The sequence below is a fragment of the Lolium perenne genome, chromosome 7, assembly GCF_019359855.2.
Source record: "Lolium perenne isolate Kyuss_39 chromosome 7, Kyuss_2.0, whole genome shotgun sequence".
In the NCBI taxonomy this organism is placed as follows: Eukaryota; Viridiplantae; Streptophyta; class Magnoliopsida; order Poales; family Poaceae; genus Lolium; species Lolium perenne.
The window spans coordinates 236,048,991-236,074,413 of NC_067250.2; the positions used below are offsets into that span (position 1 = coordinate 236,048,991).

The following is a 25,423-nucleotide window of genomic DNA, read 5'->3' on the forward strand; positions in this document are numbered from 1 at the left end:
GGATGAATTTCTTTGATCCTTGAATGTCCAGTAGCTTTATGCAATGTCCAGAAGTGTTAAGAATGATTATGTCACCTCTGAACATGTTAATTTTTATTGTCACTAACCCTCTAATGAGTTGTTCTAAGTTTGGTGTGGAGGAAGTTTTCAAGGATCAAGAGAGGAGTATGATGCAATATGATCAAGGAGAGTGAAAGCTCTAAGCTTGGGGATGCCCCGGTGGTTCACCCCTGCATATTCTAAGAAGACTCAAGCGTCTAAGCTTGGGGATGCCCAAGGCATCCCCTTCTTCATCGACAACATTATCAGGTTCCTCCCCTGAAACTATATTTTTATTCCATCACATCTTATGTGCTTTGCTTGGAGCGTCGGTTTGTTTTTGTTTTTTGTTTTGTTTGAATAAAATGGATCCTAGCATTCACTTTATGGGAGAGAGACACGCTCCGCTGTAGCATATGGACAAGTATGTCCTTAGGCTCTACTCATAGTATTCATGGCGAAGTTTCTTCTTCGTTAAATTGTTATATGGTTGGAATTGGAAAATGATACATGTAGTAATTGCTATAAATGTCTTGGGTAATGTGATACTTGGCAATTGTTGTGCTCATGTTTAAGCTCTTGCATCATATACTTTGCACCCATTAATGAAGAAATACATAGAGCATGCTAAAATTTGGTTTGCATATTTGGTCTCTCTAAGGTCTAGATAATTTCTAGTATTGAGTTTGAACAACAAGGAAGACGGTGTAGAGTCTTATAATGTTTACAATATGTCTTTTATGTGAGTTTTTCTGCACCGGTTCATCCTTATGTTTGCTTCAAATAGCCTTGCTAGCCTAAACCTTGTATCGAGAGGGATTACCTCTCATGCATCCAAAATACTTGAGCCAACCACTATGCCATTTGTGTCCACCATACCTACCTACTACATGGTATTTTCCGCCATTCCAAAGTAAATTGCTTGAGTGCTACCTTTAAAATTCCATCATTCACCTTTGCAATATATAGCTCATGGGACAAATAGCTTAAAAACTATTGTGGTATTGAATATGTTCTTATGCACTTTACTTTGTCTCTTATTAAGTTGCTTGTTGTGCGATAACCATGTTCACTGGGGACGCCATCAACTACTCTTTGTTGAATTTCATGTGAGTTGCTATGCATGTTCGTCTTGTCTGAAGTAAGAGAGATCTACCACCTTATGGTTAAGCATGCATATTGTTAGAGAAGAACATTGGGCCGCTAACTAAAGCCATGATCCATGGTGGAAGTTTCAGTTTTGGACATATATCCTCAATCTCATATGAGAAAATTATTAATTGTTGTTACATGCTTATGCATAAAAGAGGAGTCCATTATCTGTTGTCTATGTTGTCCCGGTATGGATGTCTAAGTTGAGAATAATCAATAGCGAGAAATCCAATGCGAGCTTTCTCCTTAGACCTTTGTACAGGCGGCATAGAGGTACCCATTTGTGACACTTGGTTAAAACATGTGCATTGTGATGATCCGGTAGTCCAAGCTAATTAGGACAAGGTGCGGGCACTATTAGTATACTATGCATGAGGCTTACAACTTGTAAGATATAATTTACATGATACATATGCTTTATTACTACCGTTGACAAAATTGTTTCATGTTTTCAAAATCAAAGCTCTAGCACAAATATAGCAATCGATGCTTTTCCTCTATGGAGGACCATTCTTTTACTTTCATTGTTGAGTCAGTTCACCTATTTCTCTCCACCTCAAGAAGCAAACAGTTGTGTGAACTGTGCATTGATTCCTACATACTTGCATATTGCACTTATTATATTACTCTATGTTGACAATATCCATGGGATATACATGTTACAAGTTGAAAGCAACCGCTGAAACTTAATCTTCCTTTGTGTTGCTTCAATGCTTTTACTATGAATTATTGCTTTATGAGTTAACTCTTATGCAAGATTTATTGATGCTTGTCTTGAAGTAACTATTCATGAAAAGTCTTTGCTATATGATTCACTTGTTTACTCATGTCATATACATTGTTTTGATCGCTGCATTCACTACATATGCTTTACAAATTATGATCAAGGTTATGATGGCATGTCACTCCAGAAATTATCTTTGTTATCGTTTTACCTGCTCGGGACGAGCAGAACTAAGCTTGGGGATGCTGATACGTCTCCAACGTATCGATAATTTCTTATGTTCCATGCCACATTATTGATGATATCTACATGTTTTATGCACACTTTATGTCATATTCGTGCATTTTCTGGAACTAACCTATTAACAAGCTGCCGAAGTGCCGATTCTTGTGTTTTCTGCTGTTTTTGGTTTCAGAAATCCTAGTAACGAAATATTCTCGGAATTGGACGAAATCAACGCCCAGGGTCCTATTTTGCCACGAAGCTTCCAGAAGACCGAAGAGGAGACGAAGTGGGGCCACGAGGTGGCGACATCCTAGGGCGGCGCGGCCCCCCCTTGGCCGCGCGGCCCTATGGTGTGGGCCCCTCGTGCCGCCTCCTGACCTTCCCTTCCGCCTACTTAAAGCCTCTGTCGCGAAACCCCCAGTACCGAGAGCCACGATACGAAAAACCTTCCAGAGACGCCGCCGCCGCCAATCCCATCTCGGGGGATTCAGGAGATCGCCTTCGGCACCCTGCCGGAGAGGGGAATCATCTCCCGGAGGACTCTACGCCGCCATGGTCGCCTCCGGAGTGATGTGTGAGTAGTCTACCCCTGGACTATGGGTCCATAGCAGTAGCTAGATGGTTGTCTTCTCCCCATTGTGCTTCATTATCGGATCTTGTGAGCTGCCTAACATGATCAAGATCATCTATCTGTAATTCTATATGTTGCGTTTGTTGGGATCCGATGAATAGAGAATACTTGTTATGTTGATTATCAATTTATGTCTATGTGTTGTTTATGATCTTGCATGCTCTCCGTTACTAGTAAATGCTCTGGCCAAGTAGATGCTTGTAACTCCAAGAGGGAGTATTTATGCTCGATAGTGGGTTCATGCCTCCATTGATATCTGGGACAGTGACAGAAAGTTCTAAGGTTGTGGATGTGCTGTTGCCACTAGGGATAAAACATTGGTGCTATGTTCAAGGATGTAGTTACTGATTACATTACGCGCAATACTTAATGCAATTGTCTGTTGTTAGCAACTTAATACTGGAGGGGGTTCGGATGATAACCTGAAGGTGGACTTTTTAGGCATAGATGCATGCTGGATAGCGGTCTATGTACTTTGTCGTAATGCCCAATTAAATCTCACTATACTCATCATAATATGTATGTGCATGGTCATGCCCTCTTTATTTGTCAATTGCCCAACTGTAATTTGTTCACCCAACATGCTGTTTATCTTATGGGAGAGACACCTCTAGTGAACTGTGGACCCCGGTCCAATTCTCTATACTGAAATACAATCTCTTGCAATCTTGTTCTCTTGTTTTTCTGCAAACAATCATCATCCACACTATACATCTAATCCTTTGTTACAGCAAGCCGGTGAGATTGACAACCTCACTGTTTCGTTGGGGCAAAGTACTTTGGTTGTGTTGTGCAGGTTCCACGTTGGCGCCGGAATCCCTGGTGTTGCGCCGCACTACATCCCGCCGCCATCAACCTTCAACGTGCTTCTTGGCTCCTACTGGTTCGATAAACCTTGGTTTCATACTGAGGGAAAACTTGCCGCTGTACGCATCACACCTTCCTCTTGGGGTTCCCAACGGACGCGTGTTGTACGCGTATCACCTTGCCCCTTGGGTCATCCATAAACCTGCCCGCAAGTTTGACCGAGTTCCGATAGGTTTTCGGTTCCGAAAACCTACTCCTTCTCGGACTCTTTTGCCAATTCCAAAATTGCATTAAGGAAAGACTTATTTTCCGTTAAGGCAACGTGGTTGCACCTATTATGGAACCCTCTGGACTTCCTTAGACATCCCGGGTCGTCCCGGACACTTCCGGAACCTTCCATAATATTCCGGACTATTCCAGTCCTTCCAAAACCTTCTAGAAGCTCCGGTCAAAACACCGGACTTTTTCCGAACCCCGGAAAATGACTTCCCATATATGAATCTTATTCTTCGGACCATTCCGAACCTCCTCGTGATGTCTCGGATCCCATTCGAGACTCCGAAGAACATTCGAGATCCATTCCATATTCCATATCTACTTAAAACGACATCAAACCTTAAGTGTGTTACCCTACGGTTCGAGAACTATGCGGACATGATCGAGACTCCTCTCCGATCAATAACTAATAGCGGGATCTGGAGATCCATAATAGCTCCCACATATTCAACGATGACTTCGTGATCGAAAGAACCATTCACATAAAATAACAATTCCCTTTGTCTCGCGATATTTTACTTATCTGAAGTTTGATCGTCGGTATCTCCATACCTAGTTCAACCTCGTTACCGATAAGTACTCTTTACTCGTTCCGTGGTATGATATCCCTTGTGAACCAGTCACATGCTTGCAAGCTAATTGGATGTCATTCCACCGAGAGGGCCCAGAGTATATCTATCCATCATTAGGATGGACAAATCCCACTATTGATCCATATGCCTCAACTCATACTTTCTGAATACTTAATCCCATCTTTATAACCACCAATTTATGCAGTGGCGTTTGATGTAATCAAAATACCCTTCCGGTATAAGTGATTTACATGATCTCATGGTCAAAGGATTAAGTTACTATGCAAATTAAAGCTTGAAGCATAAAGAACTAAATGACTTGATCATATGCTACGCTTACTATGGGTGTATGTCCATCACATCATTCACCTAATGATATGACGTTGTTATTAATAACATCCAATATTCATGATCAGCAAACCATGATCATCTATTAATCAACAAGCTAGTTAAACGAGAGGCTTACTAGGGACTCTGGTTGTTCACACAACACACATGTATTAATGTTTCCGGTTAATACAATTATAGCATGGGGTGTAAACATTTATCATGAACACTAAGATATAACAATGACTACTTTATTATTGCCTCTCGGGCATATCTCCAACAGCTCCTTCTCCACCCGTGGCCGTGGTCGCGGCGGCCGAGGACGCGGCCGCAACGACCCATGGATGTTCAACCCATGGACTAGGCTCTCGATGTGCGCCCAGCTCCATCAGCACACCGCTCCATTGACCTGGCAGCCCTCGGCCTAAACATGGCAGCCACCTCCATCGACTTGGCAGCCATGCCCGTGGTGTGCACCTGGCGTTCTGGGCCCGCGCCCAGGCAACTCACACACCTACGCCGCTCAGCATTAGTACGGACCTGCATCGACTCCCTCGACCCCAGCGCACCACAACAATCTGCAGAACGTCGACCCGGCTCTCCAGACCGCCCTCAACAACATGCACCTCCCAGGAAACTAGGAGCGGTTCATGGACACGGGAGCGTTCTCCCATATGGTATCTGATCATGGTATACTCTCTTCCCTCACCCCCTCTAATCAACTCATCACGGTCGGCAACGGCCAAACTATTCCCGCAACTCATGTTGGCTCCACTTCATTCCATCCTCTGCCATGTCCCTTTTTCTTCATAATGTTCTAGTTGCTCCCCACATAATCAAAAACCTTATATCCGTTCGACAATTCACTACTGATAATTTATGTGCCATTGAGTTTGATCCTTTTAGTTTTTCCGTGAAGGCTCTTCCTTCCAGGACCGCGATCCTCAGATGCAATAGTCCTGGACCTCTCTACCTACTACGCGACTCGTCATCATCTCCCAGAGCTCTCCTGGCCACCACCACTCCATCGCTATGGCATCGCCGCCTCGGACACCCCGGCCACCACACCATGTCACGTCTTCATTAGTCCAAGTAGATCTCCTACAATAAAGAAGGGTCGTCCCTTTGTCATGCTTGCCAATTAGGAAACATGTTAAATTCCGTTTTATGCGTCTCAGTCATACACTATTCGTCTGTTTCAGCTTTTACATTGTGATTTGTGGACATCCCCTATTCCTAGCAATTCTGGTTTTCGATACTTTCTCATTATTGTGGATGATTTATCTCATTATTTTTGGAGCTTTCCCCTTCGTCAAAAGTCTGATATGTACACTACCCTTGTTGCTTTTAACACCTATGCCAAAACACACTTCAACCTACCTATTCTATCCATCCAATGTGACAATGGTAGAGACTTTGTCAACACACGTCTCGACCATTTTTGCGCTCTCGGCGGCCTCCTTCTTCGTTTTTCATTCCCTCACACATCTCAGCAAAACGGCAAGGCCGAACGAGCCATTCGAACAACCAATGATGTTATTCGCACACTCCTAATTCAAGCCTCTCTACCACCTAAATTTTGGGCTGAAGCTCTCTACACTGCCACCTACCTAATCAACATCCGGCCTGCCTACTCCCTTCAATTTTCGACTCCATACACTGTCCTATTCAGCCTACAACCTCCATATAACGACCTTTGCGTCTTCGGCTGTCTTTGTTATCCTAACACTTCCTCCACCGCACCTCACAAACTAGCCCTTTGTTCCTCAAAGTGCATCTTCCTAGGCTACCCTCCCCGACATAAAGGCTATCGTTGTCTTGACTTACAAACCCATCACATTATCCTCTCTCGCCATGTCATTTTTGATGAATCCGTTTTCCCCTACACCGAGCAACCCAACACTAGCCCCCACCCAACCCTATCAATCCTGACCATCCACACCCAACGCCTACCCAACTTGTACGTCGATCGCACCCTACCTCCTCAACCGCTATGCATGTGCCCGCTAGCCACCCGCCCGTTATGCATGCGCCTGCTAGCCCCTCACGTTCTCTTTCCGGACCGACACCTCCACCCTCTCCACCCGCTAGCTCGCCCCCTACACCGGCCACACCACCACCCGCCAGCACAGCTAGCTCCATTGGCCCAATACAACACAACCCACCACCTGAACCCTCTCATCGAACTCACCTAACTACCGGTCGTTTACCTGGCCCTCCCAAGCGATTGAACCTATCCGCAATTGTTTCTTCACCTATTCCTCACAATTATCTGACAGCGCTTCGCGATCCTACCTGGCGCCTATGATACAAACCACTAAATATAATTGACCTATGATACTAATGTTAAACTAAAAATTAATGTTAAACTAATCTTGTACACAATTTTGCATTGAGTTTCTACAAACCACTAAATATAATTGACCTATGATACTACTACATGATACTATACATTGTGGAGATAGTATCACACACTAGTACCATATGCATGATAATACTATATGATACTCCCTATTGTGACTAGTCTAACTAGTACTAATAAATACACTACTATTTTATTTGATTTTTCCTAGAATATACTACCTCCGTTTCAAGGAATAAGGCGCACACGTATTCCAAGACGAACTTTGACCATAAAAATTGAGCAACAAAATTTTAATTATATTATATGTAATTAGTATCGTTGGATTCGTATTGAAAATCACTATTTAATGATACTAATTTCATACAAACAATTTTTATCTATTTAAAGTAATTCTTGGTCAAACAAAAAGCTCGTAAAACGAGGACGCCTTATCACTTGAAATGGAGGTAGTAGACTAAAAGAGAATACGTCTATTCTAAAAAAATTGTCAAGCCGGGCTTACCGTAACATCTTGCTGGCTAGTTAATTCCGCTACATAACACTTTTATACTCCGTACCAGACAATCAGTACATAAATGCATTATTATGTTTATGTGACAGGTGCACACATACCTTACCCCAAATGAAAACCCAATTTAGATTATAAAACATTGCCCCGTGCAGTTCCATACTCCTCTACTTCTACTCAACATCTGGTGCATTATTTCTTTTTAAATGTCAAACAAAATAATTCATGTCATTGACCCTACCGCTAGATCTTGCGCATTAAATGCACAAGGAAGAAGAACCTAGAACTTGCTGCAGATTTAATCCAAAATGCGCTATTCGAGTGCATCCAGAATTGTTTTTGCTGAATCGATGAATTCAACTGGTCAAAGCAATCCTTTATACACTAATACCAAATGGACTGTTGGACACCCATTACGAGGGTAATCATTCTTGGCCGCTTGAACATGCCTCCCTATTTTCCCATGCAAATATTACAATAACAAGAATATTCTTGATGACAATTGTCTTAAACAGTTTGCAAGGTATTACCTTCATGATGAATAAATATTTATATGTTCACGTAGAACCAGTGAATGCACGGTGATGTCGTGTTTCATGGGCTACAATTTTTTGTGAAGTGTATAAGTGACTTGTACTACCTGTTTTCATCAGTTCGAACTTCCAGCTGGGTTGGTTAGTGCAAGAAAGCTTGACAAAATTTATTTACAGCTCTTTGTAGAGACATTTTTTTAGCAAGAGCGCTTACTTAAAAAGTTTTAGCATTACACCTCCTAGTGCATAAGTAGAATGCATGCACATAACCACTCAAATCCAAAACGAACAACAAATAAAAAAAATACAATACAAGTAATCATGTTAGAAACTATAAAAAAAAGTCAAGTACACGGAAATTCAATTCGGCTCTTGTGTGTATATGCTCCCTTCACCCAAAAAACATATTTCTAATTGTTAAAAAAATTTAACAAAAAAATTCGCATGTACATCTCGACAATCTATGTGCGTTCGTGCAGTTTCGCGAAAACCCGATATTTTTTGTGATCGATCTAAAATAGACAAAAATAAGTCTCAGAAAAAGTCTTATTTTCAGCACTAAATTTTGTCTTTTTTACACAGCTCAAACTACAAGTTGATTTTTCATGGAAAGACTTTGTGCGCAATTAGCTTGTGAAGATGTACACATGAATTTTTCGTTGGAATTTTTTGACATTTCAAAATGTATCAAAGTTGCAGTTCAAACTAAGGGAGCATATATGCATCCAGGAACCAAAACATCACTCCTGCCATCATGATGGAGGAAAAGTCTGAAGATCACTCTGCCCAGGAAATGAAGAACTGGCAAATAATTAAAGCTGGAAAAGGCCAGGAAACCGAAATGAAGAAGATTCCATGGCCAATTAGTGTTCTTGTTTTATTTCCTAACACGAATCATAGTGCTAGTATCCCAGCTAATATCATGCATATTGGTCCAACAAAAATGCTGATGTGACAGCTAATTATGTAGACCATAGGAGATTAGAGTAACATATGTGGATACTGTATCATAGCGCATGTCACGAGAAAAGTTAATGCCCAACAAATCTTATGCACAAATTTGCATTGGAATTTTAAAAATCAATAAATATAGTATGACTATGATACCACTTGATGATAGTACTAACCACTATAGAGATATTAGACTAGTCACAATAGAGAGTATCATATGGTACTAGTGTGTGATACTATCTCCGCAATGCATAGTATCATGTAGTAGTAATGTAGTATCATAGGTCAATTATATTTAGTGATTTGTAGAATCTCAATGCAAAATTGTGTACAAGATTAGTTTGACATTAATTTTTCTAGTTCTACGTGCTATGATACAGTATCTACCTATGATACTACTACCATCTCTTTCTTCATTTATTGATATGACACATCAGCTTTTTGCATGCATGTGTTGCATGATATTAGCTATGATACTCCATACACATGTATCATATGCATGATATATTACTACTATGGCCAGCCTAACCATCGGCTGACAAGATTTTCAACTAGACTCATTTACTACTCCTGCATATCCCGATGATCTCTTGAATGCAGCACATGCTGTCCATTAACATACTAATCTCTCGCACGAACTCCTGGGCAAGAGCAAGGCTCCACAAGGCCGGTTGGGGAGAAGATAATCCTTCAGTCTAATACATTTGTGGATTAGAGAACGAGGCTGGTGAGGGAAAAACCCAAACGCCGCGCCGGAATCCAGCATGGAGAAGCAGCAGACGACAATCCTGGAGGAAACCCTCCTCCAGAGGAGCCCGGAGTGGAAGCAGGAGGAGAGCTTGTCGATAGGCGAAGAGGTGAAGAGGCAGCTGTGGCTGGCCGGGCCGCTCATCGCCGGCAATCTGCTGCAGAACCTTATCCCGATGATCTCCGTCATGCTCGTCGGCCACCTCGGCGAGCTGCCCCTCGCGGGCGCCTCCGTGGCCAACTCCTTCGCCACAGTCACCGGATTCAGCCTAATGGTATGTACATAACCATTTCGCATCTGTATTTCTTGCCCTGCGGGATTCAAATCTACACCAATCAATGAGATACATCCTCTTTTTAAAAATATATTTAAACCAAAACCACAACCTATTATAGATCAGAGGGTGTAGTAATAATGATTTCAACCATATTTCTACATTCATGAGCAGCAGGGCATGGCTACTGCTCTGGACACCTTGTGCGGTCAAGCATACGGAGCCAGGCAATACCATCTGCTCGGCATCTACAAGCAACGGGCAATGCTTATACTCACCCTGGTCAGCATCCCGGTGGCCGTTCTGTGGTTCTATACCGGCAGCGTCCTGCTCCTTGTCGGCCAGGACGAGGACATTTCCATGGAGGCTGGCACCTACGCCCGATGGATGATCCCAGCGCTCTTCGCCTACGGCCTTCTGCAGTGCCATGTCCGGTTCCTGCAGACGCAGAACATCGTGCTCCCGGTGATGCTGAGCGCTGCCCCGACGGCGCTCTTCCACCTCCCCGTCTGCTGGCTGCTGGTGCATGGCCTCGGGCTAGGCAGCAAGGGCGCTGCTCTTAGCAACGCCATCTCCTTCTGGATCAACGTGGTCATTCTGGCCGTGTACGTGAGGGTGTCGAGCACTTGCAACAAGACATGGACGGGATTCTCCGTGGAAGCTTTCCATGACCTGCTTAGCTTCTTCAGACTCGCCGTACCATCTGCTCTCATGGTCTGGTGAGTGAGATTTCGAGATCCAGCTGAGTATGAGCTGAATGAACTGATCGAAGTTCTTGGATATGTTGATCACTTGATATAGATTCATGTTTGGCAAATACTGCAGCTTGGAATGGTGGTCATACGAGGCCCTGGTGCTGTTGTCAGGGCTTCTTCCTAACCCCGAACTTGAAACGTCAGTCCTGTCGATCACGTAAGAAAATTTCATCGCTTGCGATTCTTGTGTCTTAACTTAATTCGTGTCCTCAAATCTGTCTGCTTTGTTTCCCCTGGTGACAGCCTCAACACGGCGACCTTAGTGTTCATGATACCCTCCGGTCTTGGAGCCGCCATAAGGTAAGCAAACAACCGAAGCAATTAATTATGTTAGCTATAGTTGTATACTATCTCATTGATTCGTCACACTAGCTACTACATGTTGGTGCGGTCATTCTCATGGAGTCATTCTTTCTTGCGTGATCCGATCGCGAAATACAGCACCCGAGTTTCAAACGAGCTCGGAGCAGGCAGACCACAGGCCGCCCGCCTTGCCGTGCGCGCCGTTTTGATGTTTGCCGCCTCGGAAGGCCTGATCATGAGCCTACTACTGGTCTCTGTGCGCCACATCTGGGGTTATACTTACAGCGACGAGGAGGAGGTCGTGGCATACGTAGCCAAGATGCTTCTGCTGATTGCAGTTTCCAACTTCTTTGACGGAATTCAGTCCGTTCTCTCAGGTAATACTAGATATACAACCCATCTAATGGCCACTGAATTCTCTCCTCGATTGCGAACCAGTTTATCTTAGTACGTAGATCAGTACTACAGGCTTCTCATGGATTAATCCATCTCTAGGTGTGGCCAGAGGCTGTGGGTGGCAGAAGATAGGTGCCTGCATCAACCTCGGCGCATTCTACGTCGTCGGCATACCGGCTGCCTATCTCCTAGCCTTCGTGCTGCGCGTTGGCGGAATGGTGCTTAATCCTTCCAGAGTCTTTATTTTTCCACGAATATTACCTCTTCTGTGTACGACAACCAGCTAATAGCGTGAAAATATTGCATGATCAGGGCCTTTGGACGGGAATTATCTGTGGCAGCACGGTGCAGGTCTTGCTGCTCCTGGCCATCACACTGCGCACCGACTGGCAGAAGGAGGTACATATATACCTGTGCAGAGCTTCTAGCTTTGCTATGCATTTTCGTTCTGGTAGACTATTTTAGGTTTATGTGGGTAGGACATGTAGTCTGTGTTTGTATGAACTGCATATGTTTACTTTCATGTTTTTCTGAACTGCATATATGTATCTATACTTTCTAGGCAACAAAGGCGAAAAACAGAGTCTTCTATTCTGCCATGCCAACAGATCTCGCGACATGAAGGTATCATTAGGTGGTACAGAAGTAGCCAGCAGGAGATTCTCAAGAATGACACAGGGTGTGTAAATCGACTAACCACTTAACCACCATCGGCAATTGGTTACCTGATACTGTTGAGTAGGGCTGGGCATTCGGATGTAACTGAAAATTCGGTTCGTTTTTTTTTTTGGTTTCTTGATATTTCGGTTAGTGAGAAATGACAACCGGAATTATAACGATTTCTTAATTAACCAGTAGTTCGGTTAGCGGAAATTTCGGTTCGGTATTCGATTTTAACTGATTTGACAGAACGTGGTATATACTTGCCGAGTCACTAAGACTAGAAACACACTTCCAAGTGTGACGAGGACTTCTAAGCGTGCACACACAAATTCTCATGCCTCCCGGAATCATAACATGCACTATGTGAAGCTAGTTGGAATTACACGGACATGAGTATACGCGCGTACTATGTGTCTGTGCTTACGTTCAAAAAAAAAAAAGTGTCTGTGCACAGGGCTGCCTCATGCATGGGGCTGCTTTTTTTAGGAAGTGGATGTGGCTGCCACGAGGAATAGAGTTGTAGACATGCGATCTGGAATTCAGGGCATTAACGTGCTGCCTTAAGAAAATAGTAGGAACGAACGACATTACGACACTGTTTTGAACATGACGATTTTGGTTTCTCTCCATATAATATCTCGGTTTTATCGGTTATTTCGGTTAATCAAGAGTCAAAACCAGATTTATGAATAAAAATGCGGTTTATCATATTTACGCATCAAAATTGTTCTCGGTTAATTTGGTTCCGGTGTATTCGGTTTCGGTTTCGGTTCCGGTTAATTTTGTTTCTGTGTTTGGTGTTCGGTTTTTTATGCCCACCCCTTGTTGAGTACCGCTTCGATGCTGAAAATGGTGAACTCTTATGGGGGCATGTATGGGTTTAGCTTTTAAATGGTTCCTCCGGCGTACGAATGTTATTACACAAACATTTCAATAGATGGTGCTTTCCTAGTCGATTATTTTATCTTGGGTAGGCATCAAGTGAAAATATTCTTTTATGTTGCTTTCGTAGTAGATTATTTTATGTTGAGTAGGCATCAAGTGAAAATATTCATATGTGCATCATATGAGAATATTCATCCGGCATACGATCATGACATTTTTGTCAATGATATTATCTTGGACAAGGGAGATGCAATGGTGAAACAATATATGTGCATTTCCTCCAAACTTATGCCCCACTTTTGAAGGAGACCATTTGGGCTAAAACTTGGCCCCGCTTGTTTCAGTGTTTGTAACCAAAACAGATGTAAAATTCTGAGCAGTAACGAACTCCCCTAATAGGCACTTGGTTCGTCGTTTTTTTTTGTCCCTCCATTTGTTTTCCACGCGCATTTGTTTGCATGGCTGATGCGAAAAATTCACGGACCTCCAATGCTCAGACAAATACGGCTGTAATCAGCAGGCACAGCAAAATTGGCGCGGCCGTTTTGTCCGGAGGCGGGTATTGAACGACAATCCAATAGGGGCCTTGTGGTCGCTGGCCGCCGCCCCGCTGACACGCCACCGCGAGTAGCCGGGCCAGGTGAGTACGCGGGGCTCTCCCTCGCGGCCTCTACCCTCCACGACACAATGACTCGTCTTTCCCCCAAAAATAGTGTCCCGAGCTTTGCAATTTCCGTCGTAAGTATTCTGTATCCGCTCGCATCGAGATTTCGCTGGGGCGAGTCCCGCGAAGTGCTCTCTTGGTCTAGCCATGTGGACTGACGAAAAAATCGGGAGCTCGCCATCTCGGACTAAAACGTGCTCTCTATGGATAATGCGCTTCCAGTTCATGGCGATGGCGGCCTTGTCTATTGCGATTCCACGCGCCAGCCCAAAAGAGTCATGTACGTCGAAGAGTCATGGATGAAAGCCCAAATCAGAACGAAAACGAGGTTCAGAGCGCGACTGGACCGTTTTCGCCTATCCAGATGAAAAAAATGGGTTCTGGGGGCAACAAGTACTAGCTAGATCGATTGCATCCATGCGCAGTAAGTACCTATCTCGGCGGTACATCTCCTACAAAATTCTCAAAAATTCTTCAATCTAATTAGTCCAATTCTTGAATCTAATGCATATCTTTGTACTTATTTCTGCGTGCAATCCCAATCTTGCCATTTTTCATTTTTGTCTACTGAAAATAAGCAGTGAGATAGGCCAGCAGAGGTCACCACCAGCTGGGCGTTTCGCAAGCAACGGCCGCCGCTCGGAGAAGCAGAGGCTGCGTCGTGCGACCACAGATACAGAGCTAAGGACCAAGCAATTAAAATAGATAATATATAGGGTGTGTTTTGTAAAAAAATGGCATTGGTCAACATGGTCAAACAGTTGCAGGGTTTAATTTAGACCGGGATTCAATAGTTCATGATACAAACGACAGGGATTTAAAGTTCAGGGTCATTTCACCGAACCTCTAATAGTTCAAGGTTTAAAATAGAATTTTTCCTTGTTTAAATAGTACTTGCTCCGTTTCATAGTAGTTGTCCCTTATTTAGATGTATTCAGAGGATAGATCTTCCGTGACTTGATACTTCCAAGTCTCACCGTGACTTGGTGCTAACATCCACCATCCATCTTTCATCCAAAGTACCCGATTGATTTTGAATTTGAACTAAATAAATAAAACTACTTAGGAAAATTTGAAAAATTCTAGTAAATCATGCATGTTCGACTAGTATTCTAGTGAAGTTTAATTCCATTTGAATCAAAGATTTGTCATTAAATAGAGACCCTTAGTTTAAACTATGCTCTAAAACGTAAAAAATTAACTAATGACAACCTAGACATTCGAATGGGATGAAACATCCACATGTTTCAAAATGAGGTATTTACACTTTATTTGAAATTTTTTATTTTTTAAATAGTTCTAGTCTTTTAGTTCAAAGTTAGAGGCAATCTGAAACGTTGGATCTGAGATAGTGGTGGATGTTGTCACTAAGTCACGGTGAGACTTGGAAGCATGTAGCTGACTGTCCATATCTAGATGTAAAGATACATCGTAATCCGCGAGAACTAATACTTTTTCCATTTTAAAGTTATAATGAGTAAGACTTGTATATTTTTTAAAGTTATGCCAATTAAAATTTGATCATATTTTTAGAAAAAAATTATCAATAGCTATGATAATCTGTAGATATCATATTCATATGAAAGTATATTTCACGATGTATATTACTATATTAACTTTGTATTTTGCATGTTAATACAGTAGTTTTTACTAAAAGCTTGATCAAACTTTGAATGTTTTGACTTTTTAAAGATAGTATAGGCCCTTATTCGTTGAGACGGAGGTACTGGTATAAACTGTGTATGTAGAGTAGGTGGACATGGCAATGCCTAAATGAATCGAACGCTGAATCAGTATTTTGAACGGACTGAATCATCTGGTTTCTCTACACCTTCGGGCTTAGGCATAATTATATCCACGTACAGATTTGACTGCAACTTGGCAGATCTGAACGTCGCTACGTACGTATGATAACAGTAGCCGTGCGGTGGATCACTGTTACACCGGTGGCAATGGCAACGCGTGTGCCGATGATTCCGTGGCGGCCGCTGCAGGTTTTGCCGCGACCTTGGGTGGCGAGAGCTCGCAGCGGCAGAGCGGGCACGTCCGGCGCGTGCGCAGCCACAAGTCGATGCACTCGACGTGGAACAGGTGCCTGCACGGCGGCAGCTGCCGCACCATCTCGCCCTCGAGCACGTCCTCCAGGCACACCGCGCAGAGCAGCGGGGCGCAGCTCCCGCGCGGCTCCTCGCCGCCCTTGGCGTCGGCCGCCGCCGGGCTCCCGTACGCGAACGTCGGCAGGGCGCCGATCGCCGCGTCGGTCATCCCGCAGGTGCACCGGCGCGCCAGCCGCAGCACCGGCGCGGGCTGCCGCGTCCCCATCCCCGCGCCGCTCCGGTCTGCGCGAGCCGCCGCGGCGACGGTGCCGCGCGTGGGCACGACGCAGGCGGCGACGCCGAAGAGGAGGACGAGGAGGCTGGTGATGGCGCAAGCCCTGGCGGGGCTGACAACGGCCAGGAGCACGCAGAAGAGCAGCAGCGACACGAACGCCACCATGATGCCGTAGCAGACGTGGGGCTCCTCGTCGTCGTCGTCATCGAGCGCCGCCGCCCCCACCGGCGCGCCGTCCGTCGCCAGCCGCGGGTACAGGTTCAGCATCAGCCTGGGCACAGGCCGCACAGCCATGCGAGCGTTATCCCTAGCTCGCTCGCGACGCGACGGGTCCAAGATTCTCGGCGGTGACCAAGAGGTAGAAATAGGCGTGCGCTTCTGCTTCATCGCGCCGTGGCCGGGTGCCGCACGGAAAACGGAATGTGAGTGCCGCGCTGCAGTGGATCGCGCGCGCTTGCGCTTGGCCGGTGGTCTCATCGAGCGCGCGGCTTACGGTTCCGAGCTCGTCGATCGGAAAGAATCGTGCAGGTTCACAATAGCTAGCTACTTGGAGCGTGTTGCGGCGGCAGGCCTGGATCGGGCGGCGCCATTGCGCGGCATTTCAGATGTCAGCACGCACGCACGATGCGTGTGGTTGTTGCCGCCCGGAGACGAAGTGGGATTGCCGGAGCGGGTCACGTACGGAGGCCAGTACTGATGGCATGCCTTCAGCAGAATGTCTGGGTGTGTTGTTGTAAACGTGCCGTGAGCGCTGCTCCTGCTACTGCGGCACGGCAGGTATAGTAATAGGAGGAGGTGCGCACCGGCACCGCACTCAGATCACACGCTCGACGTGTCCTAAGCTATGAATTACGACGTGACGATCTCTTCTCAAACTGTCCCCTCTCCTCCCTACTGTTTTGGTACACGGGTCCTCACCGGCTGAAGTTCATGACAGAGAATTTCTCTCTGGCTCGGTTCATTTTTTTTTTCATGACCCTACTGCATAGATAGATAGAGTTGTTAGAGTCAGAGCCCTTATTTATCAGAACCGAAAAAAACGAGTTCAGTATCCCGAAAAACAATTTGGTTGCGGATTTAGCGATGGCGCAGAACAGAAACCGCGAAAACGTGAACCGAACTCGATGAAATCAAACGTCGCGGGAAACCAAATTTTGCGATCGCACTCGATTTCATCGGATGAAGCTAAATTCGTTCATAATTTGTACAATACTAGGCAAAATACATGCATATTGCACGTACATTACGAATTAGGAACCTAAATTAAACTAGAATTAGTCCCCGGAGTGACTATACTGTCGCCGGGGCGCTAATGTCGCCGGCGGAGGGTTTTTGCCCGCCGGGTCTTCCTAGGCGACGACGACCGCCGCCACTTCGACGACCGCCACCTCAGAGGTGCTCCCGCACGCTAGAGGCGTCCCGGCGGCGTCATCGTCGTCGTCGTCGTGCGGGGGCAGCACCGGCAGAGGAGGGCTGCACGCGGCGGCAGCGGGGTGGGACGGAGTAGTCAAAAGTGTTTCCACCTCTCGTTCATCAACGGATGCGCATTACCGGGTGCACTTGATCTCGAGAGACAAGATGCAGGGGTGGGAACCCGTAGAAGTCCCAACGGTAATGTGGTCTATGATGGGTTGCAACTGCCGGCGTAGGAATGTATGGTAGAGCCCTGCATTATCGTCGTGGTTGGGGTCCACCCTGAAATATATGGGAATAATGGGACCGGCGTGGACCCAGGGTCGGAGATTGCAGCAACGGGTGGGTGTTCGAGGTAGCGGAGGAACATGATTGGCTAGACCTTATACCGGTCCTCACACCATAGGAAGTGTGGACGGGGAATATGCCCGGTTGGCACCAAGGATAAGATCTCTTATGGGTAAAGCAACACACCTCTGCAGAGTGTAATGAATCGTGACCTGTCACTCCCTGTTCCGGGATATGGAACTGCGAACGCTGCCGAAAAGGAGCTCCATGAAGTTCTAGTAAACCGGTGAAGGCTGACGGACATAGTTCTTCTGAATAAAAGCAACCTTTTGAAGAAATGGTTATGAAAACCTGCATTGGTATTAGACTTTCTGGTCTAATGCTGTAGCTAGTGCATTAAACACCTCTTTCCTATAATGAACTTGTTGAGTACGCTCGTACTCATCCCACTCTTAAATCCCCTGCTTAGATATGGAGGCATCGAAGGAGGATCTACAGTGCAACTCGAAGGCCGAGGAGTCAACAACTACTTCACGAGATAGGACCCTGTCAGAGGAGTTAGATACCACATCCAACAAGGGAAAAACCTAGTTTAGCCATAGAAGGGAACTAGCTTCCTAAACCTAGCTCCTACTTAGCTAGAATCAATTCTTAGCCCTTATAGCTAGTTAAATACTCTACAAATAGAGTTCGTGATAAGACTAGACTACGAGTCGTTCTTCTGGAGTTTATTTGCAGTTTTACCTCATTGTAAAGTAGGAGGTGATGTCTACGGGTGCTTCTATTCTTGTAGACAGTGTTGGGCCTCCAAGAGCAGAGGTTTGTAGAACAGTAGCAAGTTTCCCTTAAGTGGATCACCCAAGGTTTATCGAACTCAGGGAGGAAGAGGTCAAAGATATCCCTCTCATGCAACCCTGCAACCACAAAGCAAGAAGTCTCTTGTGTCCCCAACACACCCAATACACTTGTCAAATGTATAGGTGCACTAGTTCGCGAAGAGATAGTGAAATACAGGTGGTATGAATGTATATGAGCAGTAGTAACGGCACCAGAAAATAACTTGATGCTACAACTGGCGTGTGGTTGATGGTGGTAATATTGCAGGCAGTACGGATGCAGTAGAACAGTAAACAAGCAGCGACAACAGTATTTGGAAACAAGGCCTAGGGATTATACTTTCACTAGTGGACACTCTCAACTTTGATCACATAACAGAATAAATAGATAAATGCTATACTCTACACTCTGTTGTTGGATGATGAACACCACTAATTGTGTAGGATTACACGAACCCTCAATGCCGGAGTTAACAAGCTCCACAATATTCGATATTCATATTTAAATAACCTTAGAGTGCACGATAGATCAACACAACTAAACCAAGTACTAACATAGCATGCACACTGTCAACATCACACTATGAAGGAGGCATAGATCACATCAATAATATCATAGCAATAATTAACTTCATAATCTACAGGAGATTACAATCATAACCTACGCCAAGTACTACACGATGCACACACTGTCACCATTACACCGTGCAGGAGGAATAGACTAATTTAATAACATCACTAGAGTAGCACATAGAATAGTGATACAAAACACATTGCAATCATAAAGGGATATAAATAAGCACTTCACTATGCCATTCATAACAGTGAATAAGTATTCTGTGAAATATAGCCTAAGAGACCCACACGGTGCACACACTGTCACCTTTACACACGTGGGACAAGGAGTCTCCGAAGATCACATAAGTAAAATTCACTTGACTAGCATAACGACATCTAGATTACAAGCATCATCATATGAATCTCAATCATGTAAGGCAGCTCATGAGATTATTGTATTGAAGTACATAGGGAGAGAGATTAACCACTGTTATCACCAGATTTTGACCAAGTCAGAGGTGGGCCGTGATTGAGATGGGCTTAGAGAATATGCACGGAAAATATTCATGAATCGGCCTTGTATAAGAGTTTGGGCTAGATTGCCCGTGTATCTGTAAATTATAGTAGATTACGTGTCGGTTAGAATTAAAAGATAGAGTTTAGCTCGTACACGGTTAGGATTATTCCAAGTTAGAAAGTCTACGGACTATAAATATGTATCTAGGGTTATTGAGAAAGGAGGACGATCACGTTCACAACAAACCAATCTAGGCGCATCGCCACCCCTTGTTTCGAGGGTTTCTTCCGGGTAAGCGCCATGCTGCCTAGATCGCATCTAGCGATCTAGGCAGTATCAAGTTTATTCGTTGTTCATGCGTCGCTCGTACTGAAGCCTTGATGATGGCGAGCGACGTAGTTATCATAGATATGTTAGGGTTAGCATCGATATTATCTTGATGTATTCGCTTAGTTATGCTATCCCTAGATATCTAGCTGCCTTTACGCCTATTTTAGGTGTATAAGGGCAACACCTTGCTTAGTCTTTATTTAGTAGATTCGATCCGTTACGATTGTTTCTCGTTCTTCAAGGATTAGTTTGATATCCATATAGTTAGGCCTTGCAAACGGGTTGAATGATCCAGTAGTGCGTAAGGTGTAGTTTGCTAGTCCTAGAGAGGATGTTCCGGGAATCAACTCTACGTTGGTTTTTAGGCCTTGTCTAGGGCTGGTTTTCTATTATCTTTCGTATCTGCCAGGCTCAATTACGTGTAGGACGTTCCGGTTATGTGGTGAAAACCCTAAATCGTCGTAGATCGTTTTAACTTAGTATCGATCAAGCAGGACCACCATGTTATCGTAGATCCAATACGAATCATGGGTGGATCGGCTCCTTGAGCCGATTCACAGGATAACCTGAGAGCCGATCGAGGCTCGTATTTAATGTTTACGTGTATGCCATGCAGGAAACTAGTCGAAGCAATCCATCACCTTCCTGACGAGGTATAGGTCAGGTGGCACGCCCTTGCACCAGTTTGGACGCGTGCCGGAGCATTGCGGGCCGTCGCCCGAGGGACCAGGACCCACCAGCAGTCCTGGGAGCCTCCCGGCTCTACGTGTTGCCCGTCGCTGCTCGCCGGTGGGTTTTGGTGGTCAACACATTCTGGCACGCCCGGTGGGACACTATACAGCAACTACGTCAACATCTGCAACTGAGATGGCGGACACACCAGTCACGTACGAAGATCTGACTGAGGAGCTCAAGAAGAAATACGATGAGCTCAAAGCTCTCTTCGAAGCCGACCTCATCGGCTCTTTCGAGAGAACCCGTACACGTGGCATTAGGTGGAAAGGGTTCTCAGCTGAAGGCGCTCTCGATGGGGTGGATCTGTCTACCGCTTCAGAAGAGCGCACCAGAGCTCTGCGTCAGGAAGTCAATTACATGGTGGCTCATTCGCTACACCGCCATTCTGAGAGCCGGGTGAACGCTTTCGAGCGCCTTGCGCTTCGCGTGGTCCAAGAAATCATGAAGCATCAGTACTCCCCGTCAGGACCTTCCCTGGGGACTCACCAGGGAGAAACACCGTTCCAGACCAGACCACAGCTGCCTTTCTCGCTAGCAGCTCCAGAGCCACCGGGTTCCCCGGCGTACGTCGTCTACAAGATTGGAGGCGATCCTACTGATTACCAGTTCCTGCTGGAACCGCCTAAAGAAATCCCGCACGGATACGTGTGCACGTACGTGCCGGATTGCAATAACATGGCGCGTACGAACCAGTTTACAGCAGGAGGAATTTCTGGAGCAGTAGGAGGAATTTCTGGAGCGGCAGGAGGGATTACTGGAGTGGAGGCCGATAAACAGGCGTGGCTAGCTAAATATGCCACTGCAACGAGCCATCAAAGCTCGGCCCCTGCAGCTAACACCGTGGACCAGATCAGTGCAATCTTGAGAGATCAGTTCGGCATGGTGCCGAAGAGGAGGGCAATCGGCTATTCCAAGCCGTACCCCAACGAGTACGATCTGATTCCACTGCCGCCCAAGTATCGGCTCCCTGAGTTCTCAAAGTTTAGTGGCTCAGAAGGCTCTAGTTCAATTGAGCATGTGAGTCGATATTTGGCACAGTTGGGCATGATTTCAGCATCAGATCAGTTACGTGTGAGGTTTTTTGCGCAATCTCTCACAGGATCGGCTTTTGGGTGGTACACCTCGCTGCCACCAGATTCAATCCGGACGTGGAAGCAGATGGAAGAACAGTTCCACATGCAATACCACTCAGAAGCTTCCAAGGCTGGCATTGCCGATCTAGCACAAGTACGTCAGAAGCGTGGAGAGATGGTATCGGAATACATTCAGCGCTTCAGGACCGTCAGGAACCGATGTTATTCGGCTCGTTTGAATGAGAAAGAAGCAGTCGATCTGGCAGTGTTGGGTCTCGCATCGCCGATCAAGGATATGGCTTCCCAAGCAGAGTACACTTCACTGGCGCATATGGTTCAGAAATTATCGTTGTATGAGCAGCGCCACCCAGAATTGTACCAGGACAAATTCAAACGCCCGGTAATCCAGGTGGAGACAGAAGAGGATGAAGACTCTGCAGGAGACCAGGAGATAGCCGTGGCTGAATGGGCTCGGGGGGCAAACCCCGTGTCCTGCAAATGGGTTAAACCACAAGGTCCTGCAAAAGGGTTTGACTTCGACGTAAGCAAAGCTGAGCGGATTTTCGATCTATTGCTTAAGGAGAAGCAGCTGAAGTTACCCGAAGGCCATAAAATCCCTACGGCGCAAGAGATGAACGGAAGGCCATACTGCAAGTGGCATCACTCGTTCACCCACACCACCAGCGACTGCAAAGTGTTGCGTCAGCAGATCCAAATGGCGATAAAATAAGGCCGTCTGATTTTCAGCCAGTATGCCATGAAAGTGGACACGCAACCGTTTCCTGCCGTTAACATGGTGGAATGCAATCATGCCGTGAGGCGCCAGCCAGATTTCTCGTTCAGTATTAACATGGCAGGGCCTGTATACCACCCTGGTAAGGACAAAGAAGAGAGTAGTCGTTCTCATGGCAAGGAAAAGGAGGAGGCCAGTCCACGCGACCGGCCCCGATATGATGACAAACGGCACGTCACAGAGGAGCAAGTGAGAAACGTGCGGTACCAGCGACCGCTCTCCGAGCATCTCCTTAACAAATATGAGCGTCAGTACGACCAACGCCGGCGAGACAACGTAGACGACGAAAGAGATCGTCGGTCTAGGGTGGACAACAGAAAGTATCGTCGGTATGATAGAGACGACGAAGGATATGAGCGCCGCGCTAAGGAAAAGTTAAGAGAGCAGGAGGACATGGACAGACACTGGGATTGTCCTTTCTTTAAGCATTGCTGGGACTCAGGAATGAGCCGATTGCCTACAATCGGCAACTTCCCAGAATGTAGACAGAAGAAGAAGGACACGGGTGACGTGTCAGTGTTCCAACGTCTAGGGCCTCTCCCATCTCGGAACAAGCAAGCTGAGTCCTCTCGGGTAGAAGATCTCGAGGAGTTAGAAGATGAAGAAGAAGAAGAAGATAGATATCACCGGCCAAGGTGGTGCCCTGATGGACTCAGTCACTCTCAAAAGCGTAGGGTTCAGCGACTGCGTAGCGTGGAGGAAGCCGAGAGACGATACCTGCACGCGTTAAGGAAAGCGCGGCCCGATCTGGCCGTGAAAATTCAGCAAACTTTGGACGAGGAGGGCCGTCCACAGAAGAAAGAATGGCGCCCCAAACAAAAGAAAGCCGATGATAAGACATCGGCTGGCACAAACATGGTGTTCATACTACCGTCGGAGTTTTGTGCTCCAAGAACAGAAGAAGCACCTGTAGCACGGCTTGACTGCGGCCCACGGCCAGTCATCTTTGAAAAGCCACGAGAGAAAAGCTACAGACATCTGAAGGCCCTGTACTTGAAAGGTTATATCAACGGGCAGCCTGTCAACAAGATGTTGGTTGACACGGGAGCGGCAGTCAATATAATGCCATACTCTATGCTACGTCGCCTAGGATGCTCTAGCGCGGATCTGATCAAAACCAACGTCACACTAAGCGACTTCAATGGCCAAGCATCAGAAGCGCAGGGCGTTCTGAGCGTGGATCTAACCGTAGGCCGAAAAACCATCCCTACGTCATTCTTCATCGTCGACAGCAAAAGCACCTATGCTGTCCTGCTAGGGAGGGATTGGATTCACGCTAACTGCTGCATTCCATCCACAATGCATCAATGCTTGATACAGTGGGATGGAGCTGAAGTAGAGGTCGTCCATGCAGATGACTCAGCCGAGATCTCAACGGCTGGCATGAATATTTGGGAAGCGGAAGACCAAGAGCCGCTCTCTGGAGTCAGTTTGGACGGCTGTGAGCGCATCGAAGTGACAAAAAACGGGGTGAGGCTGGTCTTATCCACCGGCCTGACAGTGTAACAAGACCAGAGTCAATGGACGTACGTGGCAAGGCCGATCCCTGTGATCGGCCCCAAAAAATAAGAAGTAATGATCTCAACTCAAGCATGTCACGTAGTCATAGCAACGGGACTCCTTCCCGTAGTAGAGCACGAACAAGATGTAAACCTTCATTGAGCAATGCAATCAACATGGGGGCCGATTCCAGCAATCGGCCCATATTATCCTCGCTATACGTTTTGCCTGTGTTAAGCATCGATCTAGCAGGCGACGGAAAGCTAGGGTATGGGTTTACATCAGCTGATGAGCTAGAAGAGGTTGACATTGGTCCTGGGGATAAGCCACGACCAACTTTTATCAGCAAAAAGTTAGATCCACATCTGAGGAGCCTGATGATAGCTTTGTTGAAAGAATACCCAGATTGCTTTGCATGGGATTACACAGAGATGCCTGGGTTAGACAGGAGCATCATTGAGCATCGGCTCCGTCTCAAAAAAGGATTTCGGCCGTTCCAGCAACGTGCACGTCAGATGAAGGCCGATATTCTAGAAGAAGTCAAGAAAGAGATCGAGAAAATGTTGACCGCCGGATTCATCAGGCCATGCAGGTACGCTGAATGGATCTCTAATATCGTACCTGTGCAGAAAAAGGACGGCCGATGGCGCGTCGCCATAGATTTTCGAGATCTCAGTAGAGCCACTCCCAAGGATGAATATCCCATGCCGGTAGCAGAGACATTGGTCAATGTAGCTGCTGGTCACAAGGTTTTAAGTTTCATGGATGGCAATGCCGGCTACAACCAGATTTTCATGGCTCCAGAAGATATACACAAGACTGCATTCAGAGTACCAGGTTCAGTGGGCTTGTTTGAATATGTAGTCATGACTTTTGGACTGAAGAATGCCGGTGCAACGTACCAAAGAGCCATGAATTACATCTTTCATGATCTGATCGACAAGTTGGTGGAAATTTACATCGATGACGTGGTGGTCAAGTCTGTCTCTGTAGAAGGGCACTTGGAGGATTTGCGACGCATCCTGGACCGAACTAGAAAATTCGGGCTAAGAATGAATCCAAAGAAGTGTGCTTTTGGTGTAACGGCCGGTCAGTTCTTGGGTTTCTTGGTTCACGAACGTGGGATTGAGATCGGCCTGAAAAGTCAGGAGGCAGTGCGCACCATGCAACCACCTACCACGAAGAAGGAACTCCAATGTCATCGGCAAAATCAACTTCGTCCGTAGATTCATCTCCAATCTGTCAGGACGA

At 45.9% G+C, this 25,423-nt stretch overlaps 1 protein-coding gene across 2 annotated transcripts; it reads left to right on the forward strand.

The window, feature by feature from the left end:
• The first annotated feature begins 9,727 nt into the window (after positions 1–9,727).
• On the forward strand, positions 9,728–12,459 carry LOC127313999 (protein DETOXIFICATION 16). 2 transcript variants are annotated; one of them, XM_051344462.2, is made up of 8 exons: positions 9,728–10,132; positions 10,307–10,851; positions 10,958–11,044; positions 11,131–11,187; positions 11,329–11,567; positions 11,686–11,804; positions 11,899–11,985; positions 12,149–12,459. In XM_051344462.2, the coding sequence occupies exons 1-8, from the start codon at positions 9,875–9,877 to the stop codon at positions 12,206–12,208; spliced, it is 1,452 nt and encodes a 483-aa protein (XP_051200422.1). In that variant the 5' UTR covers positions 9,728–9,874; the 3' UTR covers positions 12,209–12,459. The 2 variants fall into 2 exon arrangements, with proteins under 2 accessions (XP_051200422.1, XP_051200423.1); XM_051344463.2 differs by having other exon boundaries at positions 10,310–10,851.
• Positions 12,460–25,423: the final 12,964 nt, after the last annotated feature.

Bases quoted from the DNA above. Each gene is read 5' to 3' on its own strand.
- LOC127313999 (XM_051344462.2), top strand. From the start codon at position 9,875: ATGGAGAAGCAGCAGACGACAATCCTGGAGGAAACCCTCCTCCAGAGG. The intron at 10,133-10,306 runs GTATGTACATAA...ATTCATGAGCAG, and splicing joins TCACCGGATTCAGCCTAATG to CAGGGCATGGCTACTGCTCT. The intron at 11,568-11,685 runs GTAATACTAGAT...ATCCATCTCTAG, and splicing joins AATTCAGTCCGTTCTCTCAG to GTGTGGCCAGAGGCTGTGGG.